General features: G+C 38.5%; 4 protein-coding genes across 6 annotated transcripts; 2 read left to right on the top strand and 2 right to left on the bottom strand.

Annotated features, from left to right (window-relative positions):
- Nucleotides 1–3,470: 3,470 nt before the first annotated feature.
- LOC103434916 (U-box domain-containing protein 17-like) lies at nucleotides 3,471–6,612 on the top strand. The gene has a single exon (XM_008373288.4). The coding sequence runs from the start codon at nucleotides 4,028–4,030 to the stop codon at nucleotides 6,185–6,187; it is 2,160 nt and encodes a 719-aa protein (XP_008371510.2). The 5' UTR covers nucleotides 3,471–4,027; the 3' UTR covers nucleotides 6,188–6,612.
- Nucleotides 6,613–10,077: 3,465 nt separating this feature from the next.
- LOC103434914 (uncharacterized) lies at nucleotides 10,078–12,761 on the bottom strand. Of its 2 annotated transcripts, XM_017332200.3 has the most exons (5): nucleotides 12,650–12,761; nucleotides 12,278–12,466; nucleotides 11,450–12,069; nucleotides 10,748–11,263; nucleotides 10,078–10,576 (listed from the first exon to the last, which is right to left on the bottom strand). In XM_017332200.3, the coding sequence occupies exons 2-5, from the start codon at nucleotides 12,408–12,410 to the stop codon at nucleotides 10,448–10,450; spliced, it is 1,398 nt and encodes a 465-aa protein (XP_017187689.2). In that variant the 5' UTR covers nucleotides 12,411–12,466; nucleotides 12,650–12,761; the 3' UTR covers nucleotides 10,078–10,447. The 2 variants fall into 2 exon arrangements, with proteins under 2 accessions (XP_017187689.2, XP_008371509.2); XM_008373287.4 differs by having other exon boundaries at nucleotides 12,278–12,759.
- A 3,293-nt stretch (nucleotides 12,762–16,054) lies between these two features.
- Nucleotides 16,055–17,716, top strand: LOC103427906 (transcription repressor OFP5). Its single transcript, XM_008365992.3, has one exon. The coding sequence runs from the start codon at nucleotides 16,309–16,311 to the stop codon at nucleotides 17,512–17,514; it is 1,206 nt and encodes a 401-aa protein (XP_008364214.2). The 5' UTR covers nucleotides 16,055–16,308; the 3' UTR covers nucleotides 17,515–17,716.
- LOC103427868 (heat stress transcription factor A-4c-like) lies at nucleotides 17,669–21,232 on the bottom strand. 2 transcript variants are annotated; one of them, XM_008365949.4, is made up of 3 exons: nucleotides 19,957–21,232; nucleotides 18,737–19,814; nucleotides 17,669–18,092 (listed from the first exon to the last, which is right to left on the bottom strand). In XM_008365949.4, the coding sequence occupies exons 1-2, from the start codon at nucleotides 20,170–20,172 to the stop codon at nucleotides 18,768–18,770; spliced, it is 1,263 nt and encodes a 420-aa protein (XP_008364171.2). In that variant the 5' UTR covers nucleotides 20,173–21,232; the 3' UTR covers nucleotides 17,669–18,092; nucleotides 18,737–18,767. The 2 variants fall into 2 exon arrangements, with proteins under 2 accessions (XP_008364171.2, NP_001315815.1); NM_001328886.1 differs by lacking the exon at nucleotides 17,669–18,092 and having other exon boundaries at nucleotides 18,617–19,814; nucleotides 19,957–20,518.
- Between the last annotated feature and the right edge of the window lie 1,532 nt (nucleotides 21,233–22,764).

Raw genomic sequence — 22,764 nt, 5'->3', positions numbered from 1 at the left:
TTTGTTGCTTCCTACGGAAATTATGGTTGTAAATCCGCTTCATTCCTACCACACGTTTTTATCACTTCAATACGATGATATTCTGAGTGATTTTTAAATCGAACTTATTTTACAGAATATACATATAATTTAACTAACTGACCTAACTCATAATATATTGTAGTCATCTTTCTTTTCCTCAAAGTGTGATTAAAATTTTACGTAATAAGGACAATCATTGGGTGGCATATGCAAAACATGTGATTTGATTTATTTATATATATCACAATTAGGGATGGGCAAATACCTATCAGTTATGGGTAACCACGGTTATCCGTCCATTTAAATTTCACGGTTACGTTTATGAGTAACCGTTTAGATAAATAAACGGTTATGGGTATAATCGTTTACCCACGAAATTTAAATTGGCGGTTATGGATATTAACTGCGGTTATAAACGGGTAATCATTTACCCATTTATTTTATATATGTAAAATTAACACAAACCATGTTCCCTATCGAACAAAACTTAGATCAATGCTATTGACTATAGTGCATGATTTCTATAGCTAATATAATATAACTTAACCACTTTAAATTTCATGGTCCATTATATATATTATGTTAATATTTTACATTCCGAGTTAAATAACCTAAGAATACTGCCTTTTAACAGTTTTCGTAACCCATGAATACTTAGCAAATTTTATATTACCTTCATTGCTAATAGTTAAAAATATCGTCTGTAAAATATTATTTCAATTATTGGAATGGTATAAGTAAGAACTTAAAAAATTAAAATGCGGAAATGTATGATGAATGTACCTATAACGGTGTTTAATTATTAGAAAAAGAAAATTATGACAAAATTTTCTTTTTTAATTTTCAAGTTATTAAAAAAACATGTAGACGGGTGAAAAATGAGTCAATGGTAAAAAAGAAAGGATAAACGGGTTTAAAAATGATAAATAGGTAACAGGTTACGGTTAAATGGGTACACGGTTATGGGTATGGTTAACCGTTTATAAACGGTTATGGGTATGGGTATAACCGTTTAGACAATTACCCAATGGGTAAACTTGTTAGATAAATAACCGCGGTTACCCGTCCGTCATAACCGTTGTCCATCCCTAATCACTATAAAGGCAGAAATTTTGGGGAACCCAATGCCTTCCTGCTTGCTTTACTTGGTGAAATTCAATTCGTCTTAAGAGAACCGGTAGGATTAAGGGTGCGTTTGTTTGTCATCACTAACGTTCATTAGGCTACACTTTTTGTTAGTGTAGTCCAATATTTATTATGTACAAAGATTAAGTTTAATGAAACTAGAGAGGACTCGCTTCGACTGACACCCTTCAATTGCCAAAACGCGTTATCTTGGATCGATTGGCCGATCTATCATGTTTAGGGTTTGATTATGGGCAGGATTCTTTGTCTGCTTCTTCAGTTGCGATTGAACTTACTCTTCTTTTCATATTAGTATTCAACTAGAGTCTAGAGTGATGGGGTATGGGGTAATTTATGTTGAAGTTTAACCGTCAAACTCACACGAACATTGTATACTTTCTTAGCAGTGAGAGTTAACAATAACGTTCTTATAATATTAATAAATGCATACAAGTATTGCAACATGAACCAAACAATAATACCATGCGACGATATTGTGAAGTTATTGTTTCGTTCTAATTGTATTCTTAAAATAATTGTGTAATGATTCAATTTTTGAAACTAAGTTTATACTAGCAAAATACAAGTATTTCGGTTAGTTAACATTATTCATACCTGCATTTGAAGTTTCGAGTTTGATGTCTCCTACTCGATTATCATTTGTATATTTTAAAAAAGGAAAAATAATTTAATACCTACATTATTGGATAAGTTATTAGGTGTTGGTTTTAGAATGGTCAAAATTATTAAATATGCCACAAAATTATAGTTGAAATCCTAATCCAATGCTCCAACATTTTGACCCAAAATGAAAGCGAAAAGCATGAAACATATGTTTCAGTTTTATTATTAGATTTTTCTAAATCCTCCAAAGATATTCATCTATTGTTTAGAAAATACCACCAACTAAGGGTGGCAAATTAATTGTGTTTGTGTATGTTATGTCGACTTACACTTTTATTTAATTTCGGTCTTTGTTTTGTTTGATTTATTTAATTTGATAATTATAAATAAATAGGAATTTGTGAGAACTTAAAACGCAAGTGCTTTTAGGTCAAGCTAATAATATTAATATTAATGTTGTCTAAATAAATAAAAAATTAGTGTGTTCGAAACACCAAATGATATAATGCACGTCATTAGATAAGTAAAAAAAAGTTTCATATCTCAAGCGTTTCTCAATTTGTATAATGATGTGTATGTATCACCACATGTTTAGACACGTTGAAAAATCTCTCGTTCAAATTTCAATGCGCGTAAAAGCTGCGTGGCCCCCACAGTTTTATGTAGTCAACCCTTGAATCAACAAATCCGAAGCCAAAATGCTTGCTTAGTTTACACCTACCTTTACTTTGAGCAAAGCAATCATGAAAATACTATTTTCTCTTCGCCCCTCCTCCGTAACAGGTGCTTTTTGGCTACCGAAGAATTAACTTCCTTGTGACCTAGACTTGTGGAGTGTACATCACTCATCGTATTGCATGACAAATGAGGGGGGGAATATATATATATATATCTACAACGAAGTGTACATCACTCATCGTATTGCATGACAAATGAGGGGGGGAATATATATATATATATATATATATCTACAACGAACATTTCATGTTTGAAAATTAATCTTTTTTAATCATTTGAACGAGATGTTCAATTACATCAAGATACACTCATTTAAAACTTACGACTAAGGATTTGACATATTTAGACCGTGTACATGCTACAATGGCAAATTTACGTGCACTTGGAAGAACACCTAAGAACCACATAAACAGTTGGGTGATGTGATGTGATAGGGGAATTTAGGGTGATAGCAAAAACTGTGGGCTTAAACGATGGCAGTTTGAGGGAAGGGATTCCCAAAAGTGGCAACCAAAGTGAATGACAAGTTAACTTCTTCACGTAAATATCCAGATCAAGAACATAGCAGGATTAATTTTGGAAAACACGTACGTGTTCTGCACTTCAGGAGAATGACGTTTATGATTCGGTGTATTACCACCGTGGTATTTGGTTTCAACAATACAATACATAACGTAGTTTCTAGAGTCCTATGACCCGAAAAAATTGTTGTCAACTCTCGTTTGTCTTAATTCAACATTGGAAGAAAAAAACTATTTATTCAATTTTTGTTGTTTTACTTTATTGTCTGTCACTGCTCGTTAGATTGATTGAACCATGGATAAATATATTTTCTTAGAGTAATGCTATTCACACAGTATTTTTTACTTTACATGCATTGTTGTTAAGTTTTGTTCATTAAACTTCTTCACTTCATTTAATCTAACAGCTAAAAATTGAAAATGATGCATGAGAGATAAAATAAATGTGTGAATAGCATCATTTTTTCTTAAATCATAAATTCTTAACCGAACGAGAAATGATATTATTGACACGAAACGTAACTGGAAAAATATACATGTGAGGTAGACATTCATCTCCCACCTTCCCCCGTTAATGGTGTATGACTTCATTAAGGATCCAAAGTCCAAAGGCGTAAGTAAAGTGGAAGAAAATGCGCGTCCTTTTTAGTCACGGAAAGCAGCTGCAGCGGCAAGAAGACGAGGAAATGTGGACATTGGGAAGCTGCCGCTGCTACATCATTGAACGCTGCACAGCAACCTCTACAAAATATTAACTCGTATATTTGCAATTCAATCGAATCCTCGCTCTCCTCTCTCTTTCTCGCAAAACCTCTCCTTCACCGAGTCGTCCGAGTCGCCCGAGTCCGATTTCGCAACTCGGAATCGTCACCCACCATTAAAACAATTTCGCGATTCATTTCCTTGGAAGATTCAAAAACCCACCAATCAAAGCGAGAGGCTTTGGATTCCTTGGGAAATTTTGACTGTGCCCAGTTGGTTGTTTCTTCTAAAGTTTCATGGCTTCGGCGGCGATATTCTCATCGATGCGGAGGCGGAGGTCACCTTCTCTGGAGGCATTTTTAGCTCCGGTTGACCTTTCCGACGTCGCCCTTGTACAGACCCTTGTCTCCGTCGCTGCCGACATAGTTTCCTCCTTCTCAGACAAGTTCTTATCCATCCAGCGGCGGAATTCGAGGTCCCTGGTGCGGAAAGTTGAGATCTTTCTCGTGCTCTTGGAGTATCTGAGGGACTCCGACGCTGCCCTGCCGTGTACGGCGGTCATCTGCCTGAAAGAGCTATACTTGCTGTTGTACAGATCCAAAATACTCCTCGATTATTGCGCACAATCCAGTAAGTTGTGGCTTTTGCTTCAGAACCATCCAATTTCCGGCCATTTTCACGATATGAATCAGGAAATTTCGACCCTTTTGGACGTTTTTCCGATGGAGGACGTCGGATTGGGGGAGGACGTGAGGGAGCAGATTGAGCTCCTGCAGCTACAGGCCAGGAGGGCGAGGCTGTTCATCGACGAAGGAGACGAGGAGCTGAGGGTTCAGTTCTTTTCGTTCCTTGACGAATTCGAGAAGGGCCGGGTTCCTGACTCGGCCGATTTGTGGTTGTTTTTGGTTGAAAGATTGGGGATTCGAGACGCCAAGAGTTGTAGGCACGAAATCGAGTTCTTGGAGGAGCAGATTGTGAACCACGAAGGTGACGTTGAGCCCACCGCTTCTGTGCTCAATGGGTTTGTGGCCTTCACTCGGTATTGCAGGTTTTTGCTTTTCGGTTTTGAAGAAGACGAGGTTGAATCGGGGATTGGGAACAATCAGAGGAAGCCCCGAAGACGAAGAGGTTTGCTTACTCAGGAGATTGCCGAGACTTTTATAACGATTCCGAAGGACTTTTGCTGCCCCATATCATTGGATTTGATGAGGGAGCCGGTGATCATTTCGACAGGACAGACGTATGATCGGAGTTCGATTTCGAGGTGGTGGGAAGAAGGGCATTGTACTTGCCCGAAAACAGGACAAATGCTGCCCAGCACTCGCCTTGTTCCGAATCGGGCTTTGAGGAATTTGATCATGCAGTGGTGCACTGCTTATGGAATTCCGTATGACCCTCCAGAGTTTGCAGATGCATCAGCAGACAGCTTTGCGGCTGTTTCTCCCTCTAAGGCTGCACTTGCAGCCAATAAAGCGACCGCGGGGCTTCTAATCCAACGGCTGGAGGATGGATCACCATGTGCACAAACTATAGCTGCTCGCGAACTTCGGTTGCTGGCAAAAACAGGAAGAGAAAACCGTGCTTTCATTGCGGAAGCCGGGGCAATTCCCCACCTTTGCAAGTTACTCTCGTCTCCAAACTCTGTTACCCAAGAGAATTCTGTAACTGCAATGCTCAACTTATCGATATATGAAAAAAACAAAAGCCGAATTGTGGACGAAGAAGGGTGTTTGGGGTCCATTGTTAATGTTCTGAGGTTTGGTCACACGACTGAGGCGAGGGAGAATGCTGCAGCAACTTTATTTAGTCTCTCTGCAGTTCATGACTATAAGAAGAGAATAGCAGACGAGGAAGGGGGAATCGAAGCTTTGGCAGAACTGTTGAGAGAGGGTACCCCAAGAGGAAAGAAGGACGCCGTGACAGCTTTGTTTAACCTGTCGACTCACACCGAAAATTGCATGAGAATGATAGAGGCTGGGGCTGTTACAGCGCTTGTAAGCGCATTGGGAAACGAAGGGGTTGCTGAGGAAGCAGCTGGTGCATTGGCATTGGTTGTCAGGCAACCTATTGGGGCTAAAGAGGTGGCAAAAGAGGACATTGCAGTGGCAGGTTTGATAGGGATGATGCGTTGCGGGACTCCAAGGGGTAAAGAAAATGCAGTTGCAGCTTTGCTCGAGCTGTGCCGATGCGGTGGAGCTGCTGCAACTGAGAGGGTGGTTAAGGCACCAGCTTTGGCGGGGTTACTTCAGATGTTGCTTTTTACCGGTACAAAGCGGGCAAGAAGAAAGGCAGCTTCTCTTGCTAGAGTGTTCCAAAGGTGTGAGAATGCTGCAGCAATGCATTTTGGTGGTCCCGGCGTGGGATATGCACTTGCAGGTAACTCGACTGCAAATAGGGATTCGAGTTTCGTAGGTGATGTTTCAGTGCCGATGCCCATTTCCGTGCATGTTTTATAGTGGTAACATCCCTCCCAGATTCATAGTATGCCTTGCTCATATATATTTTCATTTTTGCTGAACATATTTACACATTCTTTCATTGAAATTGGAGGTCATAAAGAAGTTACAGGAGCATCTTATCTAGCGAGCTTTAAGAGAATGCTTTCTGTTGTCGAGCTTCTAGTGTAAGATTCGTATACACTGTAATGTCCAGTGATTTGGAAAACGAAACCAGAAACTGTTCAGAAAATTTGCAAGACCGTTGCAAATTGATAAACTGCATTTTCAGGGGGATGTTTCTCATTTTTTTTTCCTTCGTAAAATATGCTTCTGATGCAGAAATTTAGATTGCTTTCGATGTTCTGTACTGAAGAATACTCTGTGTGGCCCGATTCTTGGAAATCTTATGAACTAGCATAATAAAAACTTAAGTCTTATATTCAGTTTAAGCGCTCACTGGCATTAAAAAACGCTTCTGATCATGTTTGTTACAAAAACTTAAAAAGTGCTATATGGTGATAGTAGCGTTTTTATGTCACAAGCGTCTTCTGTTACTTTAAAGATTTAGAGCCCGTTTGGAAGTATTTATAAAATAACTGAAGATACCTTTGATGGAAATGTTTTTGAAACTAATTCTTAGTAAAAAAACAAGTAAATTCTGGAAATGCACTTAAAGTGCTTCTTGGAAGCAGCATATGATTGGTGCATCTTGCAGAAAGTGCTTTTGGAACCCAAATTTTTTTTCTCCAAAAGCATTTTTAGTCATTTTAAATCCGTTTTCAAACGTGCCCTTGATATTTTAGAAGAGCTAGAAACCTGTCCTTGTTAAAAAGTCCGAAGAATTTACTTTTATGAAAGAGTGTAGAAGGAAGGGGATGAAGACATTTTCTGGAGACTAGAAATAGTGGTTAGTTGTGTGACTTGTGAGTGACGTAATATTGGACATAATTTTCTTCTTTTGACCAAATGCCAAGTTTGGTGAGGTGACCCAACCTGTTTCATCCACGCCGTAGATTCTTATCAGCCAAGCATTAGTCTGACAGTCTGAGTCACGTCATTATTTTGGTACTCTCTTTATTATTTCGGGTAGCCATTTTGTCAATCTGAGGCGTGTGGCTATCGACATTCACGATTACGAATCGACTGTTGAAAGTAAACCAGGAACACCAAAATCTCTATAATCTTATCGCTTTCATTGAGTTGATTGGAGCATCTTGGGTGAGATAAAGCTTGGAAGATAGTCATTGGCTTCTTCTTTTTTAACCAATCTTTTAGAAGAATGTGTTTGGATGGGCGTTAGGCAACCACTAAATTCTGTTGGAAAATTCCACTTGGAAGCAGAATCTTGTTTGCAATCGAGAGCTTTCGTAATGGCAACTGTGTGTAGTGGAGGAGGAAGCATGCCTTTCACTAACCCAATCCCATCTACTTGTTACTATCAGATTGAAAGGAGGGGAACCTACTCAAAGTTGATGCACCAAAAGACTCCATTTACTTAAATTATATTTGGAGACTGAGATCAAAGACATGTTTTCTGGTTAGAGAATAAGGTATTAACATGGTTGCTTGATTAGGTCAATTCTTACACCGAGTCAAATTCAACAAGACCAAAATATAGAGAATTTTATATTTTTGTGAAAAGTACTTACAGATGACGTGGTAAGACATCTCTCGTAGTAAAGCTTAAAATCCTAGGCCCCTATTTATTCATCATACTGGCTTGCTTCACATACAAACTAAGGTTCTAATCTCTCTCTCCCTCCCTCCCTCCCTCTCCCTTTTGAACGGCTCAAATTTTTGGTCCACAGGCTCCGGAGTTGGAGGAGAGAATCTCGAATCATATATTTGAAGCCAAATCACAGCAGTTGGAGTAGTAATGATGGTTTCTAATGATAATAGCACACCATCCATATTGGTTACAGCTTATAACCCATTTTCTTGGTCCTCTTTCTTGACCTATAATAAACAACTAATAAAAAACGATGGGCTATGTTTTAAGGGAGTTGCTCAACTTGAACTTTCTTGGGTCCCAAATAATGATTTCAAAGATCAACTCATTGTTTAGGAGTGGTGTTTCATTGGGCTGAAAACACAGTTCGGTATATAAAGTCTCATAACACAAATAGTTGAATGCCTGAAAGAAATTTCAACCACTTAGTATATCAGCCATGTTTCTAGCACACTGAAAAATTTCTCCTTAGTTAGAACCACTCTTTATCTCCAAATCACATTTTTTTGGTTCAATATCTCTAAATTACATTATGGCAAATATAAAAAGTAGTTGGATAAAACCCTAAAAAATTCATTACGTTGTAGATGTGGCTTCGGTTAATTGACCGGGATAGTACTTGTTTTGTTATATTCAAGTTTGATTTCTTTATGTGTAACTTCATATTAGAGTAATGTTTATGCACACGTTAAACTGTGATTTGCCTGCATGAAAAAAGCAACATTCTATTTGCCATTTGGTAATAGCAAGAGGAATATCACTTTGTGTGCTTGTTCTCCATCCATGGGGGGAGGAATTCTCTTCTTCACCTTCAAACACGCCAACCCTCATGGCACGCCTCTCTGGTTTTGTTCAATTTGTTCATAATTTGTACTGCCTGGACGGCAAGAAAAGTCTTGTACTTTTAGTACAATTTAATACGTTGCCTTCAAGGCAGGACGTTTCGGTCGGTTGAGTCATAAATTCTTAACGTTGTAGTTGGATTAGTGCATTTTTTATTATATATAATTAGGTTATTTTAAGAACGTTAATTCCTCATTGAATTAATGCCCTTCTTTGTAGCCGGGCATCGGATGAAGATGGTTGGGTGTAAAAATGAGGCATATTATAATATTACATGGTTGAAACTTGAATGTTGAACTTTCAGCCCAGCAAAAGTAATCAATCTAGAGATCTGCCCATCACGGTAGGAACAGGACAGACAGAAGAGGGTGTGACCGTACGTAATGCCGTCACGTTCGTTGTGTTATTAATTCAGTGTTACAATTGTATATGTGATCGACGAGTTTGTATTTTATAGTACTTCATTATTAAATAAAACCAGTGTTATAACATAGATGAATTGTAATATGACGTGACTGTGTGATGATCATACCAAATAAAGGGGTTTATAATGCTTCGAGTAGTGTTTGACCATTCCAAAAATCAAGGACCTGGCAATACAATAACAATTCTACGGCAGGAAACAACAATTCTAGACGAGAGTAGTGTTGTAGTAGTCTTGGTCTTATTAGGCTTTATCAAGGTATTCTTGTTGGATTTAATACTAACAACTTTAAAAATGAGACCTTGGGTATCAGAAAATTTGTTGACACGGTCCTAACTAGGAGAAAAACTTACATGCAATCGAGTGATGAGATATTTGTAGTGTAGTCACGTAATGAGAATTGTAGGATGTAGGAACATATGCCCTGTCACAAGTTAGTATCTTGACCATCAACATGGTCAGGCACTATCACAAGGAGTGTGACCCGTGCATAGAGATTGTTCTTAAGTGAGGTCGAATGGCACATGAATACATAGTTTGTTCACTTGTAATAGTGCAAACCGACGATTTTCTCCCAAATGAGGAGAAGACCTTATGTGTGGCAGGCAGCCCCGCATATAGCAATAAGTAATGTCGGTCTGCTCTTTAGTGATCAAATACCAGGAACCTCGCTTTGTGACCGAGAAGATAAGAGTAACGCAGAGTTGGGTGAGACAAAATACAAAGAGTCGTAAGAGATGAGTCAAAACTTGCATGTAGGATTTTCGAAATTTCAAGTCTTTTTTCTTTTTTCTTTTTTCTGCTTCCTTCGGATACCTATTATAACCTAAGGTTTTAAATATACTAACTGCATCACCATATGAGAAAGTCCAACTAAAAATTGAATAGTGGATCAGAATGAACCATAAAATGTAATTTGAAGCCCATTTGGCATGTTTTAGACTGGAAGTTGTACATTTTTCAAGCAAAACATGGATGCTTCATTTCACATTTCTTAGATTGCCATGAGCAACAAACTTGGACTGAGCTCATTTCATTTTAATTTCCATACTGGAAAAAACAAAAATGAAGCTACAAATCACCTCAGCCTTTAGCATTTGTCCAAAAAAATAATTAAACATCAAAATCGGATGTCCGAGGATTTCGAAATTTCCAAAATTGATTGGAATTTTTTTGTTTTTTTGTTTTTGTTTTTACAAAGGTAGCCTGTGTGCCGAAAAATTCCATTGGATTCAAGCTCAAGCTATAGCTGGTGTCTGCTTATGCCTCCAAAAATATGCGTTCATTGTTTAGGGACAAGGATGTCAAAGTCGCTGACAGTCCACTCAGCAACTTGATCTGGATCTTTGAAAATTTCAGTCCCCAAATCTATGGACATCCATTGCCTTCTAGCTGGTGGAGTTCCTGGATCCTGCAAATATCACCAACTTAACTTAGCAACTAATTGTACAAATGTGGAACACGATGAAATTGTCGACATTATAATACAAAATCCGTCCTTTAACAAAGAACGGATGTCCTGCACAGAAAATTTATATATGTAAAAAATTTAAAATTTTCACAAGGGTAAACATTATCAAACCTGGTAAAAATGAAGTGATTGTGACAACCTCCCAACATCGAGCTCCCATGTTTTTGGATCCCCAATCCAACCCTCCCCTTGCTTTGTAGGGTATCCGTACTCACCCCAAACCGGGTGTGGCAAGATCTGCATTATCTCCTGAGGCTGAGGATTGCTATAAGGATCACATAAACTAAAAGGAGGCTCGAGATACTCCGCATTCCCCGGCGAGCAGTACAAGTGGTAGGCGGCGTAAGGGAAGCCGGCGGTGTCATTGCGATGAATCCGAGTGCCGTTAGGGAATGTGTGGTAAGGCGGGCACACGTTGAGGTTGTTTGGTTGGCACCATGAAGTTATGTTAGGGTTTATGATCATTTCACTGTATCTAGTAACATCTGAAGTCACATCGCCATCACAAGGCTTCCCACTGTTCTTCCAACAGCTCCCAATGTCCATGAGATAAAATTGACTGCTAGGACCCCCACCTTTGATCACATTTAAATCGAACCTCACTTTAAAATTTGGCGATTCCGGAATCTGCATTGCAATCGAAAATGTGGATTGTGGAGTGAGATAGGTATCTTCATCCCCAAGAAATGTTTTGCTTGCAAGAAAAAGCTTTCGGAAGGAAAAAAGTATGCTTTTCTTAAGGATGCCACAAAGATTGACTAGTAGAAACGTTTTCTTAGGTAGAGCTCAAGAAATATGAAAAGGGTTACTCACAATTTTGGACATCCCTCTTGTAGGGTAATGGTATCCACCGGAAAGTCCACGGGTGGCGTCCGATCTGAAGTAAAGCATCAGCCAAGGATACTTTGCTGAAGTCCTCAAGACATGGTGGAAAACCCAACTCCCCTCTCCAAGTTTCTTTTCCCAAGTGACAGAATGGTAAGAAATGTTTCCAACCATCCCTTGGCTCAAATCTGCATCCTTATCCCACGACCCGTAAAACCTTCCCTTTAGAGTCAAATTAGGCACCTTCAAATTGGTGTAGTCATGATAAATAGAAGGCTGGTTCATGCATCCATGTCCGAAGCAAGGAAAACCGCTTCCTTCGGGTTTAAAGGGTCCAACTTTGTGACCATTTTTGGGGCATTTGGCTGCGTAAGTGTCCATGTTGCCGCTCTTGAGCATGATCATCCAAAACTGCCATGGATTTGGGGTGTCTTCAACTTGGCATTTAGATCCCAAATAAAGCTCCTTATCCACCGCGTAAAGATCTACGTTGAACTGAGCCTTTTGCTGCAGACCAAGAAAAGGCTCTCCCATCTTCAACTTGTTGTCTCGCTCTGTGACTCTGTGGACTAATGCGTACGGCATCTTGTTGCAAGAGCATGATTCCCCTGCCACATATAAAAATTCATACAAAAGAAACAAATTTTAAGAATAATTCATGCTGAGAAAATCAGCATTTTCATTGGTGGTATTGTACTTCTCACCCCATTCAGGATCGAGGGTGGATGCTTGCATCCTGTGACCTTCGCTGAGGAGCTAATCTCGCATAATCTTCTATTTATTAAAATAAATAAATATGAAGAGTGTTAAACATACCTTCTGGCTGTGGAGAAGCTCTGTATATGTCAAAGCAATCAGCAGCTCTTGGGCTGCCAGTTCGAGGTTCTTCTCCAACCTCATTGCACTGATTCCACGACTCGATCGCCAACCGGAGATTGTCCCGTCTCATTCCTGAATCGCCCACCGCCGATACATACTCATTCTTCGCCGCCACGGACAAAAACCCTTCACAGAAAACCAGAACAAGAAGAAGAAGAAAACAAAATGGGATTTTTCTGTGAGCCATTTGATAAAAATTGAGCTATGAATGTTTATTTGCTGTACATTTTATATACCAAAAAGCTACTACTAAAGGGTTGATGAAATTGGATGATTTGGAGAGTTTTTAGTGTGATTAGAGGGAATTACTTTGTGATCAAGATTTTAGATTTGCAGTTTGCATGGATCATACTCATTCTTGTTAATAAATGCTTTGTCTAGTTAAGCTGATAACTAAAAACTTTAGGAGGTTTAGTAGTACTGTGCGGCACTCATTCTCATAAAAAGCCTTACTTTTATATCATCTGTGTCAGAGGTGGATTGTGTGCCCTCTCATTTCCATACTCTTCTCATCCCCTCTTGTTTTGTGTGGTCATAGTTAAACCACGTCAACGTTTTATATTCCTATTATTTTTTGTTTTATTATTTTTATAAAAAAATCAATATAAAATGTTGACGTGGCTTAACCGTGACCATACAAACAGGAGGGGATAGGAAGAGTATGGAAATGGGAGGGCAGACAATCCACCTCCATCTGTGTCACGTTGATAATACAGATTGGATAATGCTGGGAGACTAGTTTGTCAAATCAAATTTGTAAATTATGTGATGTGTCGTCAGTAGGAAATAAGCATGTTAATTAACGCTAAGTAATGATTCAATCGTCAACAACCATATCCTATGCTTTATAAAATTTGGTTTAAATAGATGATCTCCCATCATTACTCATACGGGATTCAATATGTAGGGGCTTAAATTTTAAAATTTATATGGAATTCCCTAGCATTACTTATACGGGATAAAAAAAAATAGAGTAATGCTAGCGGAAAAAAATTATGTAGGGGCTTTCAGACCATTTTTAAAAAATAAAAAAAGAAATTTTGGTATAAACAAGGACTAGAGAATTATGCGAGTAGAACTACACATCAAAGACAATTAATCATGCATTCATACTACTACTGCAGCCTACCCTGTCCTCTGTCCTCATACACCATACCCACGAAAATTTATACCAAAACACATCATTCGTGAAAAAAGTTCTTATAAAATCATGAATTTTTTTGTTTTTCGTCTCATCCGACTCTACGCTGATTTTACCCGATTTAAAAACCACCATAATAAGAAAGTCCTAGGCAAAATGTTGTTTGGCAAAACGAGATGTATCCATCTGCCAGACTGCCACATGATCAATTTTGTTAATTAAGAAAAGGCAGAGTTTTTCTTTGTTAGATTATCGTCAGTAGTGACTAGTTTGGTGCACATTCTCTTTCATACCTGAAAACTTACTTTCCCAACCGACACAAACAAACAAATCCAGTCTCCTCATTTTCTTTGGAAAGTTTTTAGGATGTAACTCTTCTACTAATTTATTTGAACTAACTAACTACCCTCTTAAATTTCATTTAACTAAAATTTGGAGCTAACTACTAACTTAGGACCAAGTAATGTTCAAGCCCATTTCCACTCATCCTTTTTAAGGCTGGTTATAAATTAGTCAAGAGAAGGGACCAACTTCATACACTGTGTGTTGTTGTTTTGAAACAACAGACAAATAAATGTTCGGGGTTTTATTTTTTCACGTCAAACGTGAGACTTACACGCAACCAAGATGTTAAGGTGGCAGTGTTTCAAATTTATTATGTGTCGCCATGAGTTTGAATTTTCTTACATAGCGTAACGTGATTGATTTAAAATATTGTCACATTGGCGTCCCCGTTATATATTGATTCATCTCTGGAAACAAGTAGGACAACCTTGGATTGGACCAGTTTAAGATGGGGAAATCTATACGTTTTACCAGCTTTAACCTTTAGCTATCAGATGTTGGTGCAAATATAAGTAATACAAGTTACTTGATGAGCAAGATTTTGAGAGGTGGAGGAAGAACACCATCCGGTTAGGAGGGTCAGATAATCATTGGGCCACATATGGGATGGGACTATAACTTGTGAGCCACCCAACCAGAAACCTAGATCACATACCTTTCTTCGTACACAAGCCTCTTACAACACATAATTAAAAATTTAAACAAAATTAATTGACTAGAAAACACATAATTGCAACTTTTAAGTTTCCAAATTACTTGTATCACTCTTTTGTATGACCAACTCAAGCCTCCGAAATTTCTCTCCTAATTGTTGTTGATTGCCCACAATCTTCTCCTTCAACTTAGATCCAACTCGATCGACTCTCCATCAACTCTTGATTACTTTCACAGTTCCATCAATGTCCGTCGTGCCTAATTACCTATTGTACAACTTAATTTTCTCTGTTATTGTATTGCATTCTGAATTAGCAATTGTACGTCTGTAAGATCAACTGAACCCTAAAACCTAAAAATTTGTACATGTCTTGTTTGGCTTTTTAATGAAAGGAAAACTAATAAAATGGCTTGAAAATTTTGAGTTTTAACGATAAGAACAAAATAAAGGGTAAAGTGAATAGTATCAGGATAGATTTTTTTAGTGTAAAAATGTGATTTTTCGTTAAAATGAACAGTATCGGAAATTTTTCGTTAAAGTTCCCTTTAATGAATGTACTGTGCACAGAGAAAAATCCTAAACCTTTGTACAAACTAATTCATATGCAAATCCAATTTGGGCAAAGACCCAGTTCAGGAGCCCAATCCAGATGTGGGTCAGCAATTATCATGTTTGGTACCCTCCTGAATTTCAGAGCAATCCAGTCCAATCCAATTCGGAGCCCTTTTTGCATTCAACTAATCTTTTTGACCAAAGTGGAAGAGAAAGATACAAAATTCAGGACCAAAGACAAAGCAATAAAGCACAAAGGACCAAAAAGGAGAGGTTACCGAATAAACGGAGAAAGCCTGTATTATAGTCAGTTGAATATAATCACACATTTATCTAGTCATATGACAAGTGAAATACACAGATAATTATATAACTAGTGATACTTAAGAATCTTATCAAAGTATGCTCCGTCATCAAAGTAAGCTTCACCTGCACTCATAATATCGTTGTTTAGCTCCGTCATCAAAGTGAGCTACACCCCTACTCATAATATCCTTGTTTACACTACATAGTCGACCAAAAGAGAAACGTTTGTCTGACTATGACAACTCTCACACATTGTAAGGTTTAGGAGTCGTGTAAGACCAACAAAATACAAGGAACGCTCTATTTATTTAGAGTAGTTCAACAGTATACGTGATCCGACTGCCCTATATAATTTTTTGCTCGTAACTTGCTTCGAGTTACAAGAGTGAATTAATTTCTAATAAGTTGTAATAAATGAAGTAGGACATTTTTGTTCTGTAGCAAATCAAATTCAAGGTGTAGTTTTCATGCATTAATGAATGTGGAGCTACTCGAATTTGTGCTGGGCTAATGCTAATATGGTATGATGGGCAGACACAGCGAATATTTTTTATCACCACCTTATTTATTACAGTTAAATAAGTTTAAATTTTGAGATATATGTGGTGGATAGACACGATCTTAAAAATTAAAATTACCCAATGATGATAAATATATGATGGTGACCATTGCTACTACTTAAGTGCGGTGAACAAAAATGCACCCGGCAGACACACACATAGCTGTTTATTGTTTCAATAAGAAGGCACAAAAGTAGGGAAAAAGTGGGTGAGTGGTCACAAGATTTAGGGCGGGGCTTTCTTTTGAAAAACAAAACCAGTAATACACTACCCACACCCACGTTCCTATTAACCGTCCTTCCTCATCCTTTAGCTCCTTCAAACCTACAACTTCATCAGTCTTCCTTCTCTGCAACTCCGAACCATCCAAATTCCCTTTTGGATTGCAGAACTTCAGTGGAATTTAATCATGAAATGGGGTAGCAAAAAGAAAAAGCATCTACCTACTTCTTCAACTTCTTCTTCTTCTTCTGCCTCAAAGGCTTCTTTGATCTCTCATGTCTTTCCAAGTTCATGGCTTTCCAAGTTCAAGCACAAGAGTGAGAGCTCGGAACCAAAACCCGGTGAGGGAAACCGGAAAGGGAAGCAGAATTCTCCGCCTTTAGATTTGCCAAGGTGTGGTAGTCATGGGGGTGGAAGGTTCTATGGCGTAGATGATGACGAGGACGATGCGTTTTGGAGGCTGTCTTTTGGGGAAGATAGTGCTCAAGGGAAGAACGACAGGGGGGTTTTGAGGTCGGTTCGGTACGATTCGGACGATGAGTTTGACGTTCAGAAATCCATTTGTGGAGGGTTTCAAAAGAGCGGTAGAAAGGTGGAGGGAAGAGAAGGGTCTCAGAAGTTGAAGGGCATGCATAAAACTCGGAATGACAGAGACTGGAGAATGAGGAAGGAAAACGGAGAAGTTTTCGGAAAGAAGCGGGTGGAATTGGAAAGAGAAGTGCATAGGAAAGAAGAAGAGATATCAACGGGTTCAGTGCGAAATGATGTACTAGAACTGTTAGCAGCAAGAAAACATCAGGATTTATCCTTGTGGAATTCGAGAAGTTCCGGTCTGGAAACAATTGAGGAAGAATCTTTGAACTTGGAGACTGAAGACGAAGAAGAACTGGTTTCAGATTGGCAAAAACTGAAAGAAAGGAAGACACAAGAGGTGAAGTCGAAGATCGATAAACACAGGAAGTCACTCTACATCAGCAGGGAACTGCAGAGGAGAAGAACGAGGAGGAGTTGCAAAGTCAGAATTTGTTCTCCGCGGACAGCTTCAAGGGTCGAAATCTGCAAAGTGAATGCTCTCGAAGACATGACGAAAGCCAAACTGAAGACAAAAAAGGAGGCTGAGGAGAGAGCGGTGCAGCAGGTACGAACAGGGTTGAACAGTTTTGCAGTGGTGAAGTGCTCATTCGACCCACAGAAGGACTTCCGAGACTCCATGGTTGAGATGGTTGTGGAGAAAAAGATAACCCAGCCGGAGGATCTGGAAGAGCTCTTGGCTTGTTACCTGACCTTGAATTCCGACGAATACCATGATCTCATTATCAAGGTGTTCCGGCAGGTATGGTTTGACTTGAATCAGACCTGTTTCGGTACTGAACTACAGAATGCACAACGATAGAAAAACTTGCAGCCAAATTGTAAAATAGATAACATTACTACTTTTCTATTTCTCTGCAGTCTGCACATCTAGTTTGGCTCTTCATGCTTCAAAATTTGTGAAAGTTCACTAAGCAATGCAAATGTAGAATTGCAATGTGTGTAAGATGCACAAATGTGGGGAAGTTTATGGTGGTCAATCTATAAACCCTGTAAATATTTCATACGGTTCTTCAAACCAAAGTTAAAAACGCTACTTATCGAGAGGAACCTACAACCACAGAGAACTTAGTCAAAATAGGAGATGCATAATAAGGCTGCAAACAGTCATTTCATATGAGTTCAGAATTATATAATTTTCCACAAATAGTCGCGTGATGCTTTGCCAGAGGTCGCACTTGGTGCGATGGCAAGTGCCTTCGTCCATGAGCGGTAGGTCTCGGGTTCGAGACTTGGGAGCAGCCTCTCCATAAATGGGGGTAAGGCTAGCCGACATTCACCTCTCCCAGACCCTGCGTAAAGCGGGAGCCTTGTGCACTGGGTACGACCTTTTTTTTAGTCGCGTGATGCTTTGCCAAATTAAGGACCTAAGTCTCGGTGCTGCCATACCACAACACCATATTAATCTCACATGCAGATCTCCTCAACAATGAATTTAAATTCTAAAAAAAAGCAATTACTCGAGCTGAAGACCTTCGTTCAACTATCAAGTATCAACCAAACACCAGATGCAAGTGGTCAACAGATTCATTAGCACAACCATAAGCGAGTGCAGTCACAGTACATGGCGAATCTTAGATGCAGTTCTGGATTTGCAAAACACAACTGGGATGATATTTAGTACATATGGGGGATGATAATCAGTCAACTGAAGAATGTTAGGAGAAAAGACGGACGTAGATGGAGGGCGGGTTTTAATAGTGAAAGTGTACTAGCAAAGGGGTTGCATACTGCAAAGAAACACACTCAATCAAACAAATACATCAAAATGCTATGTTTTTAATCTGAAAATCCATGTCTGATAACAAAAGTTACTGTGGATGCAAGGCTATGAATTGTTGATTAACATACAAGGTCATCATAAGGAGAATGAGATCAAAAGCACGTAAATTGGGACATAAAAATATTAAGTGATATTATTTAGTTTATAGGTATAAGAACAGTAATCAAAATATAAAGATGACCAAGAAGAAAATTAACACAAACACAGAATATCTATGAATGCCAGAACAAAATATTCATACCTAAATTTATACCAGAATAAAGTAACTAGTATCAGGTTTTCTCTACTGGAGTGAGATGCCCCATCTGTTCTGTAAGGTTATTTACATTCCTCATATTGCACCACAACCTGCCATGATCACCAGGTTTGCTGTCATTACTTCTACCATCGGAATCCTTTCCTTCCAACGGAACTTTCTGTGCTTCTGACGTGCCAGGATTCTCTGTCAAGAACTGTTCCCAAAATCCGTCATTGACCCCGGTGGGTGCAGAAGTGCTGGTTCCAGCTGGTTTTTCGTTAGACGGTTGTTGTATCAAGGTGGTGGTGGGTGCAGAAGCAGCAATTCCAGCTGTTTTTTCTATAGAGGATTGCGATGCAGCAGGCTCGGGAGCAACGAATGCAGCGGGCTCAGAATTCATGTCAATTTTAGGGGATTTGGACTGAATGTCAACATTCAATTGTATGGACGATACGGCTGTGCTTTCGTTACCACTTGTAGATTCATCCACAAGTGGAATGTTATTGTGACCAACATCATGAATGGTATCTTCCCAAAATGTTAGGAATGACTCCAACTGCTCCAACTTTTCCAAACCCCCGTTTTCTCTAATAACAGCTTCTGAACTAACCATCTGATTATTTCCATTGTTAGCATCATCGAAAGGCCAACTGGTTCTTGGCAACCTTCTCTTTCGCTCACGGACTTCCAATTGCGGAACAGGATTAGAGGCAATCTCCGGTTTCTGCAAAACCCTAGCCACAAAAGCCGCCATGGTTTGCTGCTGCCCTTCCATGTGTTGCAAACGGTCCTTCAAGAACTGCATTTGCAACTCCAATCCATGCCGCTCCTGTTCATGCCTCTGTAACTCCACAGCAAGGCGTTCTTTCTCATGTTTAAGCCTCTTGATTTCATCCTTCATACTCTGCCGTTCAGCTTCGGACAATGAAGTCCCTTGCCCTTGGCCTTGGACTTGAAGATTCTGCAAAGAGTGGCTGTGCACCGGCTTTCGCCTATGGATGTTCTTCATAAGGTGTGGCTGACCTCTTATAAAATCGTCATTGGCGAATTCCCATTGCTCCGGATCAATTTTTCTAAAACCCTAATGTAACAATTCAAATCAAATTAAGCAACCAAAACTACAAACGTACCATAAATGCATATATACCAAGGTCAAACAACTGAAGCAAAAGAAAGCAAGCTGAAACTGAAACGGAATTAAGTTGGAAACTCGGTTGACTTACGTAGGTATTGAGCTGCCTGATGAAGCTAGAGAAATTGTTGTGCTTGAAGAACTTTGGCAGCAAATCTCTAGCAAACTCCGGCGGGTTCCAAACAATGAAGCTCTTATTACTGGCACTCCATGACACAATTGAATCTATTGAAGCATCATCTACCATCTCATATGTCTTGCAAAGGAAAGGAGGCAACGAACTCGTGCCGCCTTGAGCTTCCTCCATCCTAATCAATCCCCCACAACCCAAATCAAAACCCAGAACTAAATCATCAACCCCATCTCAGAAACTCTAAAATCCAAGAAAATTCACCAGGACCAAAACTCCTATTCGAAAACCTCGAATTTACAGTCTTTCAACCCGAAAAACGAAGCTTTCCAAGGAATTAAGGGCACCCAAAACCCAGAAATAAATGATCAACCACTCCTCATTGCTCAAAGCTCTAAAATCCCGGAAAAAACCAAATCCTTCAAGCTCACTTGTATATGCAGGACCAAAATATCGATTCGAAAACCTCAAATTTACATTTTCAACCCCAAAAAAAAGAGCCTATGCAATGAATCAAGAAAACCCAAAAGCCCCACAAAAAAAACTCGATCCGAAAACCTCAAATTTATATCCTCTCAACTCCAAGAACGGAACTTTCCAAGAAATCAATGGAACCTAAAAAGCCCAGCTGAAAACTCTTCGAAAGAGAACCTTCCAAGACCCCAACTTTCCAAAGAATCAGAAGGACCCAATTGAAAATCGCATTGAATTTTCAACTGGGGACTCCAAATTCAACCCGATAGAAATACCCAAATGGAAGCCGACTGGAACTTCTAGATAATTACCACAAGTCGCAGTTCAGTCAACCCCCGAATGAAAAGGAAACAAGAATCCAGCAATTGACCAAAATCAAACCTCTCGGATAAGTTTTCAACTCTGATAAATTGAAAACAAAATCCACCGCAACAATCGAAGCGCCTCCGGACAGAGGAACAGTTGGAAGTTACCGCAATATAATGCCCACAAAAACTAAATACATATTTGTTTATTTAGTTGGAGAATTTCGAAACAAAATCGCAGCTTTGGCGAGTCGTATTGCAGATCGTTGGAACAGTTTGAAACGAAAAAGGTTCGAAAAATATTGAAAAAAAAAAAATTAATGGAACGGAAAGCTTGGAGCAAAAGCAACAAGAAGTTGATAAGAATAGTGGGGGCAGCAGTAGGAAGTTGCTGGGAGAAGAGGCCGCGACTGCGAAAGCCCGAAACGATTCGTATCGGCCGGATACTTGGGGGTCCTTGTTTTCGAAACGCGTAAAGAATTTTAAAAGTAAAATATACATAAGAAATAATACAAGAAAATGTTACGATACATTTTAAGTGCGATTTTTTTATATCGGAATTTGTACTCGGCTTTATCATACTTCTTTTGTTTTCTAAGAAGATTTGATCATTAAAAAAAAGAGTTTATAACTTAGCTTCTTTCTTTTTTATATTGAGCTTCTATTGTTTGCTGGGTCGATACGTTAATGGATACACGAAAGTAATGAATGTACAAGATTTGTTTTTTTAATCATACTCATGCATCACGCGTTGTATTGAATGCAATATGATATTTTAAATTTTTTCGATTTGTTTTATGGATTTTTTATTTAATAAAATGAGACAAGTTGATAAGATGCGATGCGAGTGTCTTTTGTCAAAATAGTTTCACAAATACACCAATAAATGATGTTTGGTGCCAGAATAATGTATCTACCTTTTTCATTTGTCTTTTCTTATTCACTTTATGTACTCGTCACTTGATATGTTTATTCCACAAACAAGTTAAATTGCATAATTAATGCATGAATATCATAAATTCTAATTTTCCATCTTAACAGTATGAAGTATGTAGGTTAATTTGTTTCTAGCAAAGTTCTAAAAAACACTATGCACTAGTCGGGCGGGGGTCTAGACGAGTGTCTAGGCAGCCTAGGCAGATTTAGGTAAATTTCTTGTATATCTTGTAAATAAGTGCATATTGACACTTACAAAAAATTATACTTGTATGAAATTCATGGATAAGATAATAGAATAATGATAAAATGCAAAAAGAGTATCCAAGAAGTCCAAATTTAAAAAACACATTAAGCATATATGCCATATAACCATATTGATGAGTATTGTAGGATGACACATGTACAATAAATTCACAATTTAAAACCACATAAAATGCAAAATAGGAGGAAAATAAGGAAATATAGTAATGTAGATAGGATTTTTTTTCCAAAAAAAAAAAACCCACCTAGTGCCTAGAGCTCAGCCAATTTTTCCAACCGATTTGCAAGAAAACGCCTTGGGTCACCACTGCCTAGGCCCTTTTTTAGAACACTGGTTACTAGAGCACACATGTCAACTGATGGTTGGAAAAGATAGACAAGAAAAGGCAAACGAAAGAGGTAAATTGCCCATTTTTTAAGGCTTATTATATTAACACCTCACAAATTGTTGAATAAACCCTACATACTTAATACATCTCACATTTGCTTTTTCAATGAAAAATTATCTTCATACACCCCACTTACTTTTCCATAATACTCTTACACCCCACATTCTTAATATACACCTTACATTTTCTATATGCACCCAATATTCTTTATCCCACATTTCTCAAATCTTATAAAGCTTTTAATTTGGACAAATAATGTCGACTAAAATTTTGACAGAAGATGCCGCCTGGGATTTAAAGCATATGTAAGTTGTTTTCAATTCCACCATTAAAACCTATGTCGTCTATTTTTAATATTTGATGGTAATTTTAGGTGTTTAATTCTTCATGTAATCAATGTG

Source organism: Malus domestica, chromosome 05 (genome assembly GCF_042453785.1).
Source record: "Malus domestica chromosome 05, GDT2T_hap1".
Taxonomy (NCBI): domain Eukaryota; kingdom Viridiplantae; phylum Streptophyta; class Magnoliopsida; order Rosales; family Rosaceae; genus Malus; species Malus domestica.
The sequence above is the reverse complement of the archived record's forward strand: the minus strand, read 5'-3'. Positions and strand labels throughout refer to the sequence as shown.